The sequence below is a fragment of the Chinchilla lanigera genome, unplaced genomic scaffold (genome assembly GCF_000276665.1).
Source record: "Chinchilla lanigera isolate Chin_1 unplaced genomic scaffold, ChiLan1.0 scaffold00012, whole genome shotgun sequence".
NCBI classification, from domain to species: Eukaryota; Metazoa; Chordata; class Mammalia; order Rodentia; family Chinchillidae; genus Chinchilla; species Chinchilla lanigera.
Genome location: NW_004955413.1, coordinates 7,186,018 through 7,207,104, shown reverse-complemented (window position 1 = coordinate 7,207,104; position 21,087 = coordinate 7,186,018). Strand labels below are relative to the sequence as shown.

The following is a 21,087-nucleotide window of genomic DNA, read 5'->3' as shown; positions in this document are numbered from 1 at the left end:
TTTTTTTTTTGTTTGTTTGTTTGTTTGTTTTGGTTTTTCTCCGGTACCGGGAACCGAACTCACGACCTTGCGCTTGCCAGGCAGGCGCTTTGCCGCTCAGCTAAATCCCCAGCCCCTCCATAGTTTTAGAAAGAGGCAGAATGATACTAATTGGAACATCCAACTATGTTGCTGCTACCTCTAAGCTCTATTTTATTATTCATCTCTGCCTTTCTGGAAAAGGCAACTTCTTTTTTTCAGTGAGAAGACAATATTAGAAGATAACTAACTTCAGAGGGGACTGATTGAAACTCCTAATGATTCTGATTAAAGCAGCACCACAGTGGAAGTACTAAAATTTATCCCCACCAGTTAATAAAACAGAAAGATGAGACATCTGAAGAGCATTTTGAATGTCCTTCCACTGTTTTCCAAATGCATTTTTGTGCGAAACACACACATGCACATACACATGAACAGGAGTCTATAAAGTTTCCATTTATTTTCTGCAACCTTGAGAAACCACATTTTCTGCCCATCCTTTTCTAGTGAAGTGGTTAGCTAGACTTTGCACCCAGCCAGTCACACCTTCCAACCTTCCGGTCACACTTCAAACCTCAGTGGCTTTATCATGTCACAGCAGCGCCCTGTTTTTCCTGTCCCAGGCTGAAGTGAAAATACCTGGGATAACCATTAGTTGGAGGTGGTTTGGGGGGGACAAATCACTTCATCAGGAGGGGTAATCACTCCTGGAGAGATTCCCACTTCCTTATTTTTCCAAACAGCTTTTACACCACTGAAAGACACTAAATTTCAGGCTCTAATAGTGAAAAATGAAAACACCTCTATTTTTACATTTCCTGTTCCTCTAATCACCCCCATTTGCCCTCTTTAAAAGACATTCTAATGCTCAAGATTTAAAATACTCTTGTCCCGAGTGAGCCTCCAACAGTAAAATGAGGGCACCTCAGAACTAAATAAAAATAACAAAAGAATAGCAAACAAGGATTTCAGAGGCCTGCTTGAATTCTGTGCCACTAAGGAATAAAGTGTATTCACAGGTTGAAAGAGAAAATAGTTAAGTATTCTCCCACAATTAAGATTTTTGATTCTTGGGGCTGGGGATTTAGCTCAGCGGCAAAAGCGCCTGCCTGGCAAGCGCAAGGTCGTGAGTTCAGTTCCCGGTACCGGAGAAAAACCAAAAAAAAAAAAAAAAAAGATTTTTGATTCTTAAATCAGTGTTCTCCCCACCATATTACCCAGAGAAATGAGACCTTGTAGATGTACTTTGAGCAGTTCTCATTTGGACAGTCTGTCCAGGCGTACCCTGAGCTCATCATCAGTCAAATCATTCCTGTACCTTTGGGGTTTATTTTAGTTATAAGAGTGTAAAATTCTAGTTTATTAGCCAATAATGTTACAGTCAATTAATGCCAGGGGTCTGTGGTAAAATGTACAGCACAAGCCATATTCACAGGTATCACATCTTAAATCAAGACAAAATAGTCCAACAATAAGATGGTACATGAGCAGATGCCTCCCTGTATCAATAAAATACCTGCCTACTCACTTAACTGTGAGAAGCAGAGGCATAGAACCTGCAAAGTCAGAATAAAATACATAGTCTGCCAAAAAAATATATACATATATGCACACTTCAGGAAATGAGAACCAGTCTGATGTTTTTTCAACAGATGGTGTTACTCTCATAATGGTGACCCGAGAGGATGTTGTATATCTCAGGAAACCCATCATACTCTCAGCCCTTAGAGAAGAAATTGAAAATGCATGTGTAGCAATCTCAGTGGCCAACATTACCGAAGCAGCAGTCTGCCATACTAATAAATATCTGGATGCTAACGGCCACCACTTTGAGCACATCTTGTAATTGTAGAGGCCAAAGGTAACTTGCATTAATCTCACAATATCTCAATAAATTTAGTATTGAAATGTTTATACGTTTTTTTTTTTTTTTGACATGTGTGTAAATTTGGCAGGGGGACTGTATACATAAGCGGAGAGTGGCAGTTTAGTTAGTCCTAGTGAGTCTCGCCAGTTGTCCTTGTGTTCCACATGCAGCTTTGGTCACTCAGAGCTCAAGTGTATCAGGCTATATGTGAGAAATCAGAATCATAGCTGCACCACATCAAAAGACACACTCTCGTCTATGTTTAGCTTTACAGTTCTCTGGTATATGCACTTATGCAAAAATTTGTGGTAAATACAGGTTTCCACAGCAACAAAATGACCACTTCAGACTAAATTATGTGTTTACTAATAATCTGAAGGCAGTAAGGACAAAGCAAAGCAACCGACAAAACTTCTACAGATCACTTATTACACAGAAGCGACTGTTAGCAGGGCACGGTGACGCATGCCTGTAATCCCAGGACTCGGGGAAGTCGAGGCAGGAAGATCACAAACTTGAGCCCAGTCAAGACAGTTTAGCAATTTACCAAGGCCTTGTCTCTGAACTTTTAAATATTAAAATTTTAAAAGGGCACAAAAGAAAGATTTCTAGGTGTTGGGTATGTGGTTTACATCCCTTTAAAAAAAGGAAAAGGCAGAATGTGACGTAGTAGCACCTGGAAAAGCATTGATTAGTGCATGAGGTCTCTCCATTAAGGGAGGAGCTACAAGGAACACGGATTGGCTGATCTGAGTGTAATAGAAAACTAGTTTCACCTCAAACTAGCGCCATATAAAATTCATTTTCCAGTGACAACTTCCTATCAGTTAAGAGACAGCTCAATGTATAAAATCAAACCCAAAAATATAAAAAAATGTATCCTAAGGACCTAGTCTCCATTCTTGATCTACATATATGAGATTCGGTATAATCCAAGCACTAGGGATGCTAAGGCAGGAGGATCACTATGCATTTGAGGCCAGCCTGGGCTACTTAGTGAGTTCAAGGTCAGCATGAGCTACATAGTGAGAGTCTGCCTAAAAAAATTAAAACGTAGATATAAAACAAACAATAAGTATGAGAAGTCTTAGTATAGTGGGGGAAGAATAAAATAAGTAAATCAATACTAGAAGAAAGAAAATACAGTAGTTAGTAAGTGAAAGGTTTTTAAATCTAAGGACTATTTCTTCCCAACTTTGTTCAGTCTTTTGAGAGGACTTACTCAATGGGAAGCAAAGAATGACTGCCCTGAGGAATAGCGTAACTGGCCACGAGGGGTCCCTTCTCCTCGGTGACTTTTAGGTGAAAGAGATGTACGAAGTGCACTGCACTGTGTATTCACCAAGGCCTGCACCTTAAACAAAAAGTCACCGTCACCGCTGACGGTAACTCGGACTGTCCCGCACGGTGACGTGGCGAGCAGCGGACTGCACAGCCGACTGGAAGAGAATGGACCTGCGCTTTCGGAGCGGCACCAAGGACCAGCTGTGCTCAAAGGCAAACAGGCAGGCTCTAGAGCAGGGACGCCCAGCCCGGCACAGCTGGCAATGCACCCCCGCAGGATCGTGAACTTTTAACACTGTGGTGTGATTTTCAGAGCTCTTTCACGACTAAACTGCGAGGTGCCCAAGCACAGACTGCATAGTTGACTACAACTGCTGCAGACGGGCTCACGGCAGTGCTAACTCCACCCCCCGCGCCCAATACGTGCAGTCCGATCGAACCTGCGTGTATCAGCGGGGCTCACTTGACCTGCCCCATAAAATGCTATGACTGCTATTTCAACCTACTAAGAAGAGTAAAATTGAACGCTTCTGACGAGCACCTTAAGAACCAAGAATTGCAACTTCCCCTGTACTGACACTAAAACATTAGATTCACAAAAACAAGGTTAAAATTCCCACTTATTTTGCTTATATTTTTTTTAAACATTGCAATAAAAAATATTTTTAAAGTTCTATTACTTATATACATTAACTGTTCTATGTATTTTCTGTGACTGAAGACAATTCCTCTTCACTTAATGTGGCAACAGGTTGAACCCCCACATCCTACAGCTACTCTGCGCAACGGGTATGGGCACCTGACTGTGTGGCTACCTACATTTCACCAAAATTAAACAGCAGAACAAAAAAAGTTTATCAGCACCAATGAAGTTAAAAAAATCAACAGCATAAAAACAGGCTTATTAGCAGCATGCAGGTATTCTCTTTACAATTATTTTAACTATGCAGTATATTTGAAATTTTTCACAAAGAAAAAGTTTTGAGTAACACTATAAATTCAAATGAATTTATAAGCACATCTCAAGTAATCAATAGTCATAGGCCGCTGTGGCTACATTACTGGGCTACACCAATACGGAACACTTCTATTTTTGGAAAAAAAACAAGTGTACTGGACACAGCCATTCTGCTTCTCTAGCAGCTTAGGAGGCCCAGTGAGCCCTCAGGAGCGCCCCCGCCCTAACGATGGTACTAACTGGTCCCCAGGGCAAGCAGTCTATAACTTCCACAGAACACCTTCAGAGTGGGACTTCAAAGGCAGAAGGAACACCAGTGTGGAAATAATGAAAATGAATTCTATCAGACAGTCAAGGTCCAGGGATACAGCTCAGCAGCACAAGCTTCTGCCTGGCAAGCACAAGGTTCTGAGTTTGATTCCCAGCACCAAAAAAAAAAAAAAAATAATTAAGTCACTGCACGGAACTGGGAAACAAATGAGAACTGTGTTCAGTAGAACTTAAAAAAAAGAAAAAAAAATATATATATATATACACACACATACATCTCAATCACAGTTGTTCCCCAACAGTTTAGGCCAGGTGTGTTGGTACACATCTGTAATCCCAGCACTGGGGAAGCTGAGGCAGAAGGATCACTGTGAGTCCAAGGCCAGCCTGAACTGCATAGCAAGACCCTGTCTCAAATAAACCAAATAAACCAGGTGTAGTGGTGCACATGTACAATACCACCACAGGGAAGGCTGAAACAGGAGGATCTCGATGAGTTCAAGGCCAGCCTAGGCTACAGAGTGAGTTCAAAGCCAGCCTGAACTGAACAGCAAAACCTTGTCTCAAAAAGACCAAAAAAAAGAAAATTTTTTCATCTACAATAAATTTTTTTGGTCTAAAATAAATGTTACATTTTATACTGAAGTCATCTGGTATACACACACACACACACACACACACACACATAAGGAATAAAGGTATGATCAAAGATATGCCTAACTTGGGGTACTATTTATACTCAACACTTTCGACAATTATTGCTTATACCAGAAATAGTTAAATGTCATTTCTCTGACGAGCTTGTGATTAATATAAAAAAAAAAAAAATCCAGAGCCTTTTGTAAACAACTTCAGTAAAGAGCCATAAAGTAAATACTATAAGGTATAGGAGAAATAAGGGAAGATCAGCAATTGTTAGATAGAAATGTGGCTACATACTTCTACCTGCAATTCCTGCTGTAGGATGTATCTACCACAACAATTTATTACATTTAAAGTGAACCATAGACAAAGCTTCCTGAGAAGAAAAAAAATAAGAAAAAACTTCCCATACCAGTTTTGCTATGTTTTATTAGAGCAAACCTTCAACAAAAAGTGTCTTTTATTTACAGAATTTAATGTGTATGTGGACAGTCTTACCTACTTAGACGCAAGGGAGAAAAACCATTAAATCTGTTTATTTTTCTATGTTCAGTTTACATACAAAAAGTTTATTTTCACATTCATAAAAATCCTAATATTATAAATGACAAACCCTCTCTCCCCCACCCCTCAAATATACAAAGATCTTCACAAATATACAATTTAAATTGGTTTAATCTTGAAGTGTAATCCAATGAGACTGAAAACTAAACATTTCAAGTCTTGTACCAAATAGTAAAATACTCGAAGGCCTTCAGGATCTCTAAAATTTAAAAAGGTAAAAGTTAGTTTTTTAATCCTAATGAAACATCATTTTACAATTCCTAAAACAAAATAAACACCCTTAACAATTAAGTTCATGGAACTCAGGAGAAAAGAATTTTGCTAACAAACTGAACCAACTGAATGATTGAGCATCTCTGTCTGTCTGGTAAGGAAAAAGCTTTTTCATCAGTATCTATTTTTATATTTAAAGCGTTTATCTCCTTACAGAAATTAATAGCTACACACCACAAAATGCATAATGAAAAAAAAAAGTACTCATAATTATTCTGTAATGCTACCACCCAACGTACTAACAGTAAACATTTGGTTTTTTTTCCTTCGTAACTGAAATCATTCTCTGTGGCATTTTTATATTATTTTTCACAGCATTTAAAAAAAACACGTCACTGATCACTTTAATGTAACTACTGTCTTCTTGTTGAACGTATGGATTACTTCCAGTTATGAATAATGCCCCAGTGATCATCTTTATGCATAATAAAGCTTTACTAACACTTGAGGCTATCCTTCAAACAGACACTGGCATGCAGTTACAAGGGCAAAGACAAATAAAACGTTCAGTTTCGGATGCATGTTCCAAATTGCTTCCCAAAAAAGCAACATGACCAATGAAAGCCACATACTCAGCAATACTAAGAAAACTAATAGCTGATAAGCAAACAGTTGTTTTCTGTGAAGTTAGCCTTTCTTACCCTTATTTTACATGCATTCTTTTGTCACATAATGCATCTATTATGTTCAAAGCACTATGATAACTCTAAAGACACAGCAAGATTCTCATGAAGCTCACATTCGAAGTAAAGCAAGCCAGGCAGGGTGGAGCCCATCTGTAAGGCCAGCACTCTGGCACGCTGAGGCAGGAAGGGGCACAAGTGTGGGCCCAGCCTGGGCCACTTAGCAAAACCATGTCGCAAATTTTAAAAAAGGTTGAGGATATAGCTCAGTGCAAAGGCCATAGGTTCAATCTCTAGTAAGATGGGCAGGAGGCTGGTGAAGCAGACAAGTAAGTTGTTACGATTTAGGGTGATAAAAAGTGAAAGCACCGTGGGGACATTCTGAAGAGGCAGGAAGAAAGGGCTTGGATCAAAGGCAATACCATGCATTGCAGTAGCCCAAAGGAGACACAGAACTAGGAGACACAGCTAAAATAGCATCGTACTGGAATTTCGCCACTTTTCAAATATTAAACATGAAAAAGAGCTTATAATATGGAGCTAATGAAGCTGATATAATTCAGTAAGAATTTCTTTCTTTAAATTTTGTGACATTGTATCCAGACTTCTACATAAAATAGTTCATAAATACTGGGCATTATTATGGATATATACAGATTATAGTAATTTTGGTATAGATTACAATAAAGTTTTGATGAGAATACTATTTTGATAGTAAAAGACCCTACTAGCTTCTCTGATACACAACATAACGAGTCTTTAAGGACATAAAAATCAGAATCAGATCTGCAATGGACACCACTACTGACTCACAAACTGACGATAGCTCTGAAATAAATCTCTAATAAGTTATGTAATTTAGCCAAAATATTTTAAATACTCACTTTGACTGATTTACATCAATAAGAGAACCTATCTTTGATGTGGTAAAAGAAATATGTTCATCTCCAATTACAATTTCAAGCTCCTAAAACAAAAGCAAAAAGTACAGTTAATATAAAAACCTCTCCCAGAGATAATCTATATTCTTGCCAGAGAGGGCTTTCACTTTTAGCTCTAAAAATCAATAGAAGAGTGGATGGAATATGTTAAGATATATACTGACGCCTTAAAATAAAAATCTCATTGTTCATAAGTACCACCACCAATGACAGAGCCAACCAAAAACTCCTTTCCAGAATAATCATAAAGAAGATACTATAAAATGACACAGAAGTTTCTTATAGTATCAGTCAACACCAGAGGCATCACTTCAACGCATGTGTTACAATTACAAAAGTATAAACCTATGGTTCATATATCAAACATAACTACATTTCCCTTACTACAAAATTCTGCAAATAAAATGTGTATTAATAAATTCTACTATCTTAGCACCCACTATTTACCAAGAATGCTTCTGCAAACCCTAAAATAACCATATAAGATAAGTAGGTTTACAAATATACTAATATATAAACGTACCAAACTCGTAAAGCATAGAAAAATACATGCTGGTATTTATAATCACTAATAAGTGACACTAGCAACATTTGATTCCAAGACTGTTAAGACTGAAAGATAACACTTTTTTTAATTCATCAATTACAATTAAGAATCTGTAAAACAAATACAACATATATAGTTCTTCCTAGTAGCCATATTATTGTATAAATTTTTCTCTATATTGTCTATCTGCAAATCTAAAATTAATAATTAAGGGGTTATTCTGTAATGAATTTTCAAGTTAAATTAACAAACATCATTAAGGATAGTCCTAGCTACATAATCAAGAGACGTAACTATACAGTTTATGGCACATATTAAATGCAGAGTTAAGTAAAATTCCCTAGCAATTGCAAAATTTTTAACTTAGTGATCCAATAGAATTTCTGGAGCACACCTGCTCCTGCCCCCTAACCAAAACTTATGAATGTATCAAGTTGGTAGGTGAAATACTGGGCTTTCTCTAAGTGTAAAAGATATAAAATGCTAGCCACTGTTGTTTTTGATTTTTAGTACATATATATAATAAATGCATAAAACAAATTGAGATCTACAGTTATTTTCTATGAATGATACAATGCATAAATCCTGCTTTATATTCCCTTTGTTTTCCTATACAATGCTTCTTTAAATAGCAGAGTTAAATTACTGTTACTGAGTGTTAGCATCTGTTAGATTTCTCCACATTTTTCCTCCAGTCAAAGATGATGATATAAATTATAATCCTCAAGAATATAACGAAGTAAAATTGAGAATTTCTTTCTTCCAAGGGTTCTATCTCATTTCTCCAAAAGTTGAAAAGACTCAATTCAGAAACAAACTGTCTTTCTACAGAGTAAAATTAGGTCTTCAAAGTTCTTCAGAAGCCCTTTGAAAAATACTGGTTATTCTAAAGGGAATACGAGAACCAAGTACAATGGTCAGTTTGAACAAAGAAACCAATCAAACAGCTCTTTGGGAAAAAAAAAAAATAGCTCTTTGGGGCATAGAGATGCACATAGAAAAACTGTTCAGAAAAATGTTTACATTTTAACACTACACACTGATTCCTTTATTACTAGAAAGTAGGACAAATGAAGTTAAGTAGGAACTAGGAGCACAGTTTAATGGAAGAGCACTTGTCTGGCCTTTATAAGGCCCTAGGTCCAATCTCTTAGTACCATATCCCAAAAAAAGAGGTTAAGTGATGAAGAATCCATAAGGAATCACTCTGAATAATACATTATTTAGAATATTATTATTATTACTATTATATTAACAATTTATAACACTTTCAGGTAAAGGATCAGAAATACAAACCTGCCGGCCAACCCTGTCAGGGGGTGGCCACAAAGCATCATCCTCTTTTGTAATTTCACTGTCATCAATAATTCTCTTCAGTTCTTCCATTACACTTTTGTGGACATATGCCTGAAAGTCAATGATGATAAAATTTCATAACATGTACCTATGTTGTTCCGTAACTTACAAGGAAACGATGAAAGAGTTACAAATCTGTAATATTCAAGAGTATCACAGATAAACTTAATCCTGATTCTAAAAGTACAGGATATTATTTCTACCTACCTTCTACATACTCTTCTAATATTTATAACCCTTTAAAATCCTTTGTCACATAGGGACTAAACAGCTAATAGTGATAACACGAGGTCTACAAGGTGAAGAGAAAAATGCAAGTAAGCATCACAATTAATACTCTGAACTCTTTCCTATCCCTCACTTCTGCATCACTCACTTGAAAATCATACTGCTTATATCATGATAATCAATTAGTTTTACATTGTGGAGAATAAAAAGAGAAAGATAACTATAAAGTGAACTAAATGACATTTTCAAATATGGGACTGCAGGTTACTACATTCAAATTGCTTCTTCTGTTGTTACCCAGGCCACAATCACATCTAATTGAAATGAAAACGTTTCAATCTATAAACTTTTTCAAATACAGCCTTAGGATGAATTTTTATAAATTTAACACAGACGTGAGGAAAACGGATCACACATAAAAAAAAATAGGGACGTGAAAAGAACTTACCTCTTTTCTGATCATGACATCATTTTTATAATTGCTATTGTTAGCATATCTTAGCTTTCCTGTGAAGGGTAGAAAAAAAATTCAGTCCATAATAGCAGAAACTGCTAAAAATTAAAAATAAGAAATGACATTATAAACAGTTTTGAAGATAAAGACCATTTCATAGTTTTTTTAATAGTGGATTTTGAACAAGGGGGCCCTGCACTACACTATATTCCCAGCCCTTTTAAAAAAGACTTTTTTTTATTTGAGGCAGGGTCTCACTAAGTCACTAAGGTTCCCAGGTTGTGCTCAACCTGACTCCTGCCTCATCTCCCAGAGTGCTGGGACTAAGGGCATGATACACGGTGGCCAGGCGCACTACCACTTCTCTTAATCTTTCCTCCCTCCCCGTCTTAAGATCAATGCTAGACATGTAGACACTCAATACTGTCTGCTAACTTGGCTAATATAAAGTTGCCAAATTTTAAAATATTCCATACCTCCAATATATAATAGGTCATTTCTTAGGCCTATTTTCTTAAATTATTTCATAATATAAAAAGGAAATCTGAAAAAGGAATTACTATTTCTCTTAAAGTCTGATATATGTGTTGGTGCTAAGTGTCAAAACATTTCATCCAATTTCTTAATAATAATGCTTAATAATCTTCCCTTTCCTTATACGTGATCTTGTCTTAATTTTTTTCTCATGCTCTATAGAACCTTGTCCAAAACATGCATAGAGCACTTACTATCCAGTTTTATAGATAGGGGCATACTTATGTTCCCATCAAGACATGACTCCTTGAGGGAAATTAAAAGTCATACTCATTCCCATACCTTCAATTTTTGAATTTACATATTGCCTAGGACATGGCATACTTTTAAAAATCTACTTAGCTTAAAACTCTTCTTGCTGCAGGTGAGCGAAGTTCAGTATACAATGTATTCTGTAAAGAATCACAGCTGTCAAAAGACAAAACTGAGGCTGGGGGGATCATGGGAAATTCGAGGCAAGTGCAGGGTAGTGAATACAAGGCCAACCTGAACTACATAGCGAAGCCCTGTCTCCAAAAAACCCAAAACAAAACAAAGAAAAAAGAAAGAAAACAAACCTGCCATATGTTATATAGGCAGTAGTTCAACTAGCCTTCAGCTTTTGCGGCTCTCAGTCTGGTTTTATTTTTCCCTAAGAAGCCAAGAAAATACAGTCTCTCTTTTCTAGACTCAATCTCAGGTGCCTCCTCCTCTAGGAAGCTTTCCCTGACTCCGTCCTGCAGAATCCCTCCTTTTTTGTACTTACTTTTGGTAGTAAATTCTTACGGTGAACAACTGTATTTAAGCACCTAAAATATATTATACTCATTTTGTTTATACGTCGACCTCCTCCCCTACAATAAAATAGGAAAAAAAAAAAAAAAAAAAAAACAGCCTCAACACACTCAGCCTAAACGACTGAAATGAATGAATGAACGAAAGCTAGTGGTCAAAGATTTTCAAGCATCCACTGGACCCCGGCGCGGAGGGGGTGCGCTTTAAAATACTGTAACACTGTCTTTTAAAGTCCCTCCTTAGTGCGCTGATTCGAGGATTCCCATTTCTGTAGCGTGGATTCAACTTCCCAGTCTGTGGCACGATCAGCTTGGTTGAATGAATTTACCGCAACTAACTCCTTTTCATTCCCAAAACAGCTCAGGCCTCTCTCTAGATGCTTAAGCTCTTCCTTCCGCGGTCTACGCAGGGCCGGTGCGCCCGCCGCACCCAATCCAGCCCCGCGAGGCCGCCCCTCCCGATCCCGCTTCCCAGCGCCGCGCTCCGCGGCTGCCCCGGCCCCGCTACTGCTCACCGTCGGGCCGAAACTCGAACTCCAGAAACTCGTGTCCGAACTTTCCCTTGTGCCCTACATAGTAGCGCAGGTAGAAATCACTAGCCATAGACATTTTTGTTCCTAGGAAACGCGTCCAAAGCCCAGCAACGTGCCACCAGACGCTTGGAAGTGACGTTAGTCGCGCAGAATCAGTGCGTCACTGTGACGCCTCTCTTCCGCTTCCGGGACCTCAAGGGAACTATTTGGTGCAGCCTCTCGCGTGAGTGGCTTAGTGTCCGTGATGTGTCGGTTGTGCTGCATAGGAAGCGTATTATTATCAAACTTAAGTGGATTACGTTATATTAAGAAAGAAGTGTACAAATGTAGTGGCGTTTTTATGAGCTTACAACGAAATAAGTTTCTTTAAACTTCAGCTCTCAGTTACCGACTTGCTGTGACGTGGGTGTGGCTTGATTTTCCTACAGTCGTGCGATGACTAAAGATAAAAAGCCAGAAACAGTGGCAGACCCAGAATATAACCTGTTTCGCTGGGACTGATTCCTCGTGAGGCTCTGGATAGTGATTGCTAGTTATCCCGCAGCCAAAAACCTGTAGACAAAGTAGAAGGAATCCAGCAGACGAGGGCTTTGAAGTTTTGAAAAGTACACTAAACTGCAAAACCCCGATAGTCATGGAATTGAAGGGCTTTTAATATAACTTAAAAGGTATATCCTTCAGTAAGGATTAACCTTTAGTGGCCTATGCACTTCTGACCATTTGACTTAACATCTAATAATGGTTTAGCTCGCATTTCTTTCCATATCGACTTAAATTGGGGAAGTGAAAAAATGCTCCAGCGCGAAGGACAGGAAAAAAAAGTGAACTTTTACGCAAAGTCTGCTTCTGAACTGTTACAGATTACCTTTCTTTTACCAACACAGAGTAATTCTGCCTGGTGAATGACAGCCTTCAGTGGGATGTAGTAGAAAATCGTATAAGACATAATCCCAACACTGACACTCCTTAACCTTGGACAAGTGAGTATCTCTAAGCCAAACAGATAATACAGCAATTAGGTTTGCAAAGCACACAGAATTGGTAAGGACAAATGAGATAATGTAGGTAAAATTATTTTGAAACTTATGCAACATGAATTTTAACAAGCATTTTCTGTGTTCTGGAAACAGTTGAACACAAGTAATAAAGAGAGCCAGTTGCACTTTTGGTGCAAAGCAAACATGTAAGGCAAACATCAGCGTAAGAACAGTAACATGCTGGCGTAGTACAACAAAGGAAGCAAGTCGTTTTACAGCAGGTGGAGTTTAGAATTAGAAAAAAGGTAGCCATCAAAGGCCTTGCTTGACGTGAAAGGTGTTACTGGAAGTGAACCTTGATGGGTAAATTTTGTGTATGTTCAGTAGGATGGAAAGCATTCAGGCAGAGAATGGTGTAAGGAAAAGGCATGGTGAAGTGAAAGTGCATATCTGCTGAAAACTAAGAAATTAAGTATAACTGGAATATAAGATTCATGTAAGTGGATTAACTAGAAAGGCAAGCTGGAATAGGTCATCCTGAGTCCAAATTAATATAGAGTTATATATGTGTAGGATATTATATAATTATTTAACCATATAAACGATTATTCAATCCCTCACATAGGCTGCTGTTTTGAAAAATACATTAAAAAAAAAGCCCTATTCCCTGTCTCTAGGATGACTAGCCATTGCAGTTTGCCCACGACCTTAGAATTTGTTGGAACATGACATTTTCGATTTTGAAACTTGGAAACTCACAGAAAACCTCAGATGAGTTGGACAGTATTTACCACAAGAATAATTCCAAGAAAACTGAGCACAGTATTCCATATTATCTTTTTAAATGCCAGTTATGACCCATTTGGCTGAATTCTATCAAAAACTTCATACAATATCTTTAAATTGTCTAAAACATTTCTCTCAGGATTTTGGTACATGTACTCATGTTCATCTTCTTGTCCATTTAAATATATTATAGATAACAGACATTGAGATGATGTAGAGGTTATAGAATGCACAAAATATTAAAGTCTTTCTAAGTGGAGCAATTACTCTCTTGATCCTCTGAAAAGACTTGAGTTTATTTATTCTTCTAACCCTGTATCTTTTTGTTTTGGTTTTTTTTGGTTTTTTTTTTTGTCTTTTCTTCCGGTACCAGAAATCGAACTCACAACCTTGCGCTTGCCAGGCAGGTGCTGTGCTGCTGAGCTAAATCCCCAGCCCCTTAACAAGTATTTTAAAAGTAATAAAACATTTGTGTTTTGTGGTCTTAGATATACAACAGCAGTGTGAAAATGTTCTGTGTGGCTGCGGAGCACTTAAAATGTGGGATGTAAGACTGAAGTACTGAATTTTAATTTCAATTAATATACATTAGCATTTAAATAGCCTCATGTGACTAGTGGCTACTGAGTCAGCAGTTACGTAAGTTTCTCATGTTTCTTAGTTGGGGTGGAAATAGTGAAAATATTTTGTGAACATTTTTCAATCTTATTTGCTGTTGTCTCTAAATTAGGGCATAATTACTTCTATCACCACAGTTTATCTATGAAAATAAATGTTTGAGTTGCTTATGTGAAACCAAAATACTGCTCTGCCTTTACTAACGCAGTGGTTAATGTCAAAGAATCTTGTGTAGTTTTTTTTTTTTCTTGTGTAGTTTTGATGTACAAAATAAACATTTTATTTCCAACTCCAACTGAAATTGAAAATTAATGATTTATTGCAATGTACAATAATCATGGATAAAATGATTTCCCACTGGGGTTTTTAGGTTTATTTCATCTTCACGATAATGAATTACCTTAGGGGACTATCATCAGAGATTATTCTTAATTAAAATTGTTAATTTAATCTTAAATGTTTTGTTTTTTCTATACGTAAAATTTTCTTTTCATCTTCTTTTTATGTCTCCTCTATCCACTTATTTTTTTTACCCTTTGACTTTGTTTAGATTGATCAAATCATGCCAACTTTAGATTTTCAGAAACATGTTCTGTGTTGTGATAAACACTAGAGATGATAGTTTTATTTTTATCAATACCTTTGATTGTCTTTGCTTTTGCATTTACAGAGTCAAATTTATCAGGGCTAGCTCATTCAGTGAAATGGATCAAAGTAGTAAGTGAAGAATTAAAGTAGACTGTGGTCTTAAAAACATGCCAAAAAAGCCAGGCGTGGTGGTGCATGCCTGTAATCCCAGTACTGGGGAGGTTGAGGCAGGAGGATCGTTGTGAGTTTGAGGCCAGCCTGGGCTACAAAGTGAGCTCAAGGCCAGCCTGAACTGCATAGTGAAACCCTGTCTCAAAAAGAAAAAAAAAAAAGAATAACTAAAAACATACCAAAATGGTATAAAGTTTTAAAAAGAAAAGCCAGAATGAGGTAGTCTTGTTCAGCCTTTATTTCATTTACCCACTTTTCTCTTCTGTAATACACTTTCCTATTAATATTGGGCATATCTATCTTTTTACCACTGTATAATACTTTTTAAGAGAATTTCCATCATACAGAAACACCAAACTTTCTACACCATTGTTTGATATGATCAATTAGAGTGAAATATTGATGCTGTTTCTAGATTATCATGACACAGTAATTATTTAATTCCATCACTCCATGTAAGAATTTTTTGTACCATAGGACATTATTGTATGCTTTTAACACATAATATCACTTCTAATTCACGCCCAAAACAAATGAACACAGTGCATTGCATTAAGAATAATAAGCTAAATAAAAGAAGATGCTCTCCTGAGATCTTCTGTTGTATTTGTTAGTTTTTCTACTTAAGTTAGTAAAGCAAAGCCAAGTTTCCTTAAATTATTACAGTAAGGTTAAGAAAATTCTATTGCGCAGCCATCCAGCAAGAGCACACCTGAGCTCACTTCTCAGGGCTCCTACATCCCCTGCCTACCCCGGCCCCTCAGCACATCGTGGCACCCTCCCAGGTCCTCACATTTGGCCTCCTGCACCTGGCATCGATGGCAGCAGTGAGCATGGCCCAGGAAGCATGTGACTGTGAAAACGACAAGTCGACCGTAAATTGCTTTGTGAACAGAAGCAGTCAGTGCCAGTGTATCTCCTATGGTACACAGAATACTGTCATTTGTAGAACTCTGGCTTCCAAATGTTTGGTGGTGAAGGCAGAAATGACTCATTCCAAGTCCAGGAAAAGACCAAAACCTGAAGGACAATCTAGAACAATAATGGGCTATGTGACTCTGACTGTGATGAAAACGGGCTCTTTAAAGCCAGGCAGTGCAGTGGCACTGCCACATGCTGGTGTGTGCACACCGCTGGCATCCAAACGACCAACAGAGACACTGAGAGACAGTGCCCCAAGCTGGTGAGAATCTACTGGATTATCGAACTAAAACACAGAGAAAGACAACAGCCTTATAGTCTTCAAAGCTTACAGACTGTGCTTCAGGAGGTGATCATAACCCGTTACCAGCTAAATCCAAAATTTACAAGTATTCTGTATAGGAACAATGCTGTCACTGTTGATCTGATGCAAAATTCTCAGAAGACTCAGAATAACGTGGGCATAGCTGATGTGGCTTATTATTTTGAAAAAGATGTTGATGAAGAAGCACCTAAATTTTCAATGCAGGGCCTAACAGCTGGTGTTATTTCTGTTATTGTGGTTGTGACAGTAGCCGCTGTTGCTGGAACTGTTGTACTGCTTATTTGCAGAAAGAAGAATAGTAGAGTGTAGAAAGGCTGAGATTAAAGAGATAGGTAGAGATGCAAAGAAAACTCGGTGCATAGCTGCTGTAATTTTAAAATGAACCACAGAAGGGAAATCAGCAAAAGAATTAAAAATGCATGAACATGGGACAAAAAGATTTTAAGTACTGTCTTGTTAACATCATATATTTGTAATGGAGAAATGTGTACTCAAAATATAAGCAGCTTGCCGGGTGTGGTGGTGCATGCCTGTAATCCCAGCACTTGGGAGGCTGAGGCAGGAGGATCGTTGTGAGTTTGAGACCAGCCTGGGCTACAAAGTGAGCTCAAGTCCAGCCTAAACTGCACAGGGAGACCCTGTCTCAAAACAGACCAAAAAAAAAAATTAAGCAGCTTGAAATTGGCATTACCAATCTTATAATCTGACCATAAGTGTCTTATATATGCAGATCTAATATCTGGATCAAGACCCAGAACTTGGATTGCATAGTTAAAATACATGTGCAGTACTGAAGAGTGTGTTCAGTATGCTTCCACAGTGGAGTCTGAAGGACTACTGTCTCATTTGTGATTGAAAGCTGCCTTTCTATTTACTTTGAGTCTTGTACATAAACTTTTTTATGAAATAAAATACTTTTGAACTGAAAAAATTAAGATTAAGAAAATTCTGTGAACCTACTTTTTTATTTTAAAATGATGAAAAACATTACTGTTCCTCAATTTTTATAGCACACTACCTAAATGTAGCATGCAAACCACTAGTGTTCTACATGAATATGACTTGAGAACCGCTGGTTCAGATCATTCTATGTTAAACTACTTTAAGTTTCCATTAGACACTTTAGTCTGAGGTTTACTCAGTTCCTAACTGTTGAATTGTTTTTTAACCATACAACATAGATTGGAAAAAACAAAGCTGGACAAGGGGCAGTCAAAACAATAAAACATAACCTTTGTGGATTAAACTTGTTTAACAGTGAAAATTTAATTTTCTTTTTTATTCATTACCCTAGAAATAATGTAATATTGCTGGCAAGTTAAAGATGTCAGAAATAGAACCTCAGAAATATAATTCTTCTTTTGGAAAAAGTCTGGAAAACTCAGAGAAACATACATTTTTCTTCGAGTAAAAATTACTCGAGACAGTTTTCCAAACTGCATCCAGAAAACCAATAAAACTAGAAGTCACCATTTAAAATAACCAATTACTGCATTGCTCCCTCAGACCAAAACAAATACCAACTTACGAAAAGAGTAGTCTTCTGTTTCATTATATCCAACAATTGGCCCGGTGTCTGGCACAAGGAGTTTTAACACTCAATTTTTTAAAATAGTCAAATACTTTGAAAATTTGATTTACGTGAATAGCTAAGAGGCAATAATAGAATTCTGTGTCATGTAATTTTGTATGAAGCTACACTGCTTCCTTTTTCCCTGCTTGCCACTCATGACCTATTTAAAACCTGACTACTCACTGTGGTATTCCCACGGGGGCAAGAACCATTCTACATTTAACTGACTCATCATGACTCCACCAGGAGCCCAGCTTCTGCAACTGCTTCAGCTGCCAGTCATCCCTTCTACAGTAGCCTCAGATGTCCCTTCTAGTATAACCACAATGTCCTTTAAAATCACATATGACTGTATTCATCAGAATTGCCCTCACTGTGATATTTTCAATATTTTTAAATAGTAGGAGACTGTTTTCATCACTGAAAAGCTCATACAAAAAATGCTCACCTCAAGCTGGACATGGTAGTACACTTCTATAATCCTGGCACTCTGAGAGGCTGAGGCAGGAGGATCAAAAATTAGAGCCCAGCCTGGCCAATTTAGCAAGATACTGTTTCAAAAAAAAAAAAAAGAGCGAGCTGAGGGGTGTAGCTCAGTGCAGAGACTTTGGGTTCAATTTCTAATATCAAAAAAAAAAAAAAAGTGCTGACTTCATGATTTTAGTCCCGTGGTATTTATACCATACCATCATCCTTATGTATATCCTGCTTTGCAGTATCAGACTGAGGTTTTCTTCTTGACAACAGTATATTTTAAATAAAATAGATATTAATAGTCCTAAGATAGGAACAGCAAAAGACAAACATTTATTGAGCAGATGTATTATTATATATCAAATGTTGTACAAATACATATTCTCACAACAACCCTGTGAGGTAGGTAATCATCCCCATTTTACACATAAAGAATTCCTTTTCTGATAATGTAGTTTGCATAGTGTGCCTGAATTTTTCTATTAAGATGAATCTCCATTTATTTATTTTTAACCTCCCTATTGTAAAGACTTTGGTAGCTGCATATCAGAAAATCCTATTTACACTCAATAAATATTAATTTAATGAATTGTCTCATAGTGCATCAAAGGATTATCTGAAATTAGAAGCTGTTGGCCTGTACCAGATTATATTCTTGTCTAGATCTTGTTAATGACCATTTTAGCTATGACTTTTCACTTGGTTTCCACATTTCTTGTTTAACACATACACAGCATTTGCTTTGAATGTTTATTCTCAAGAGTTAATCTCCTTAGTCTTAACAAGGATCAGGAAGCCGCGTTGAGCAATACATGTTGAATGTTACTCATCATGAAATGACTCCTACAGCTTCTAATTAAAAGTAGTATTAGCCAGGCAAGGGAACGTGCCCGTTCCACAGTACCGGGACAGTGAGGCAGGAGGATTTCAAGTTCAATCCCATTCTGGGCAACTTAGGAGACCATGTCTCAAAATAAAAAAGGGCTGAGGATGTAGCCCAATGCAAAAGCCCTGAGTTCAATTCCAAGTTCCACAAATACATAAAAATAGTACCAAACAAAGTTCATCTGTCTCAGAATTAGATAAAAAGGGATTATCTTATCTGTACCCAAGAGGAAACTCAGAAGTTTTATAGTTCCCCAGCTCTACACAAAGGGACCACGACTAAAGAACTTTATGTTCCCTCAACATAAAGGGACCAGATTTCCCCTTAAAGGAGAGCTGTCTCCGTACCTATACTCCTGAGCAAGCAGGACCTTGAATTTTCTTCCTCATCAATTTCATTGTTTGGATTTGTGTTCCTTCATTTTATTCTAGTTCATTTGAACCTTGTAATAATATAGCTAAAGGCATTTTTCAGCAGTAAACTAGCCTGGGGTGAGAAGGAAGAGCATACTCCAATAATCACTGCAGATTTTTAAAGCCACAGTTGTAACGAAATCCACATCACTTCTGCCCAACTTCTTCAGGCATGGACAGCACTCCAAGACTGACAGCATTTCTCAGCTTGTGAGGTTAAGGTGCATGGCGCCGCATCCAGCATCATTTCAGATTTTTAGGGAAATGTGGAGGGGAAGATCCGGGATCTGTGTCCTTTTTTCCCTCTGTGCGCCCACCAAAAGTCCATTTTCTGTTCTTGGAGAAATTGATTCCATGATTGATTACCAATGGAAATGTGTCTTGACTGACAGTCTTTAAAGAATGCTGTAACAGTAGGAGAGGCTCTCCACGCTGATGCCAGCCACATCGGCATACAGCTCAGGTACCACTAGCTCTGGCACCTGTAACACAGCCTTGTCATCTGCAGTTCTAGCGGCAGCTTCTATGCGCGAGCGCAACTCTTTGGGTAAGGGCCGGGAGTCCTCACTCCAGCGCCAACAGGATTTCATAATGTTGTACCTGTGAAGGGGATGAGGGAGACAGGCAGGTGTGTGGGAAACACGTCTCCTCTGCAAAGAAACCCTAACAGCAATAAACCCTACAGTTTTTAAATCTTTTTACCCTGTCTCTCGTGCTCTTCCTAGAGACTGATACTCCTTTTCATCCTCTTTATATGATAGTCTCTTAATAACATCTTCCCAGTGCGACCTCTTTCATACTAGGAATGATGAGATTTTTCACACTACAGAGAAGATGACAAGATTGTTCTCCACTGCATATTGTTCATTGTACATATAAACGACATACGCCGAAATTGCAGGGCTGGCACATGTGTCTTTTTCCCTCTGTGATGGAGGGAAAAATCTTAATCATTCTACTGTATGCCAATTTCCCTGTTGTTTCAGATATCTCATCCTCAGAATCTTAAATTCTTTAAGGTCAGGTACTTTTATCACTGAAGCGTTTCCTCCAATATGAAGGACAAACTCATAGATATAGAAGACCCACAAGAAATGCTTGTCAAAGTTTCATTGTGTTACGCACAGCCAACATTACTATACTGTGTGTGCACGTGCATGTAAATAGCTAAGGAAGCTAAACTTTATAATCTGCTTCATACAGTAATTATAGTGTAGGGCAAAACAGGCTGTAGGAAATTACGCCTTTGGTGCTGAAAAATTTACAAAATAAGAGTTCCAATAGAAATGTTCATTAACATATTCTCTGCCTCCTTATCATAATTTCAACTTACATCCTCTAAGTCTCTTTTCTATTTCATTAATGACAAAATTTTGTGTGTAATTTTTATTTTTATTTTCTGTTTATAAATCGGTTAACCCGATCCCTGGTACCACAAAAATAATAATAATAATAATAATAATAATAATAATATTAATATAAATTGG

General features: G+C 37.6%; 2 protein-coding genes and 1 pseudogene across 11 annotated transcripts in view; 1 reads left to right on the top strand and 2 right to left on the bottom strand.

The window, feature by feature from the left end:
• Positions 1 to 5,445: 5,445 nt before the first annotated feature.
• Positions 5,446 to 12,027, bottom strand: Magohb (mago homolog B, exon junction complex core component). Of its 3 annotated transcripts, none has more exons than XM_005378926.2 (6): positions 11,851 to 11,939; positions 10,845 to 10,954; positions 10,023 to 10,081; positions 9,287 to 9,397; positions 7,387 to 7,469; positions 5,446 to 5,805 (listed from the first exon to the last, which is right to left on the bottom strand). In XM_005378926.2, the coding sequence occupies exons 2-6, from the start codon at positions 10,882 to 10,884 to the stop codon at positions 5,706 to 5,708; spliced, it is 393 nt and encodes a 130-aa protein (XP_005378983.1). In that variant the 5' UTR covers positions 10,885 to 10,954; positions 11,851 to 11,939; the 3' UTR covers positions 5,446 to 5,705. The 3 variants fall into 3 exon arrangements, with proteins under 3 accessions (XP_005378983.1, XP_013367098.1, XP_005378982.1); XM_013511644.1 differs by lacking the exon at positions 10,845 to 10,954 and adding an exon at positions 11,308 to 11,395 and having other exon boundaries at positions 11,851 to 11,926; XM_005378925.2 differs by lacking the exon at positions 10,845 to 10,954 and having other exon boundaries at positions 11,851 to 12,027.
• A 2-nt stretch (positions 12,028 to 12,029) lies between these two features.
• LOC102003958 lies at positions 12,030 to 16,834 on the top strand (annotated as a pseudogene).
• Positions 16,835 to 18,612: 1,778 nt separating this feature from the next.
• Positions 18,613 to 21,087, bottom strand: part of Styk1 (serine/threonine/tyrosine kinase 1) — a 61,120-nt gene continuing 58,645 nt past the window's right edge. For all 8 annotated transcript variants that reach the window (XM_013511640.1, XM_005378924.2, XM_013511636.1 and 5 more), the window contains one exon: positions 18,613 to 20,200. In XM_013511640.1, coding sequence (XP_013367094.1) covers positions 19,996 to 20,200 — 205 coding nt within the window. In that variant the 3' untranslated portion in view covers positions 18,613 to 19,995. The remainder of the gene's footprint in view (positions 20,201 to 21,087) is intronic.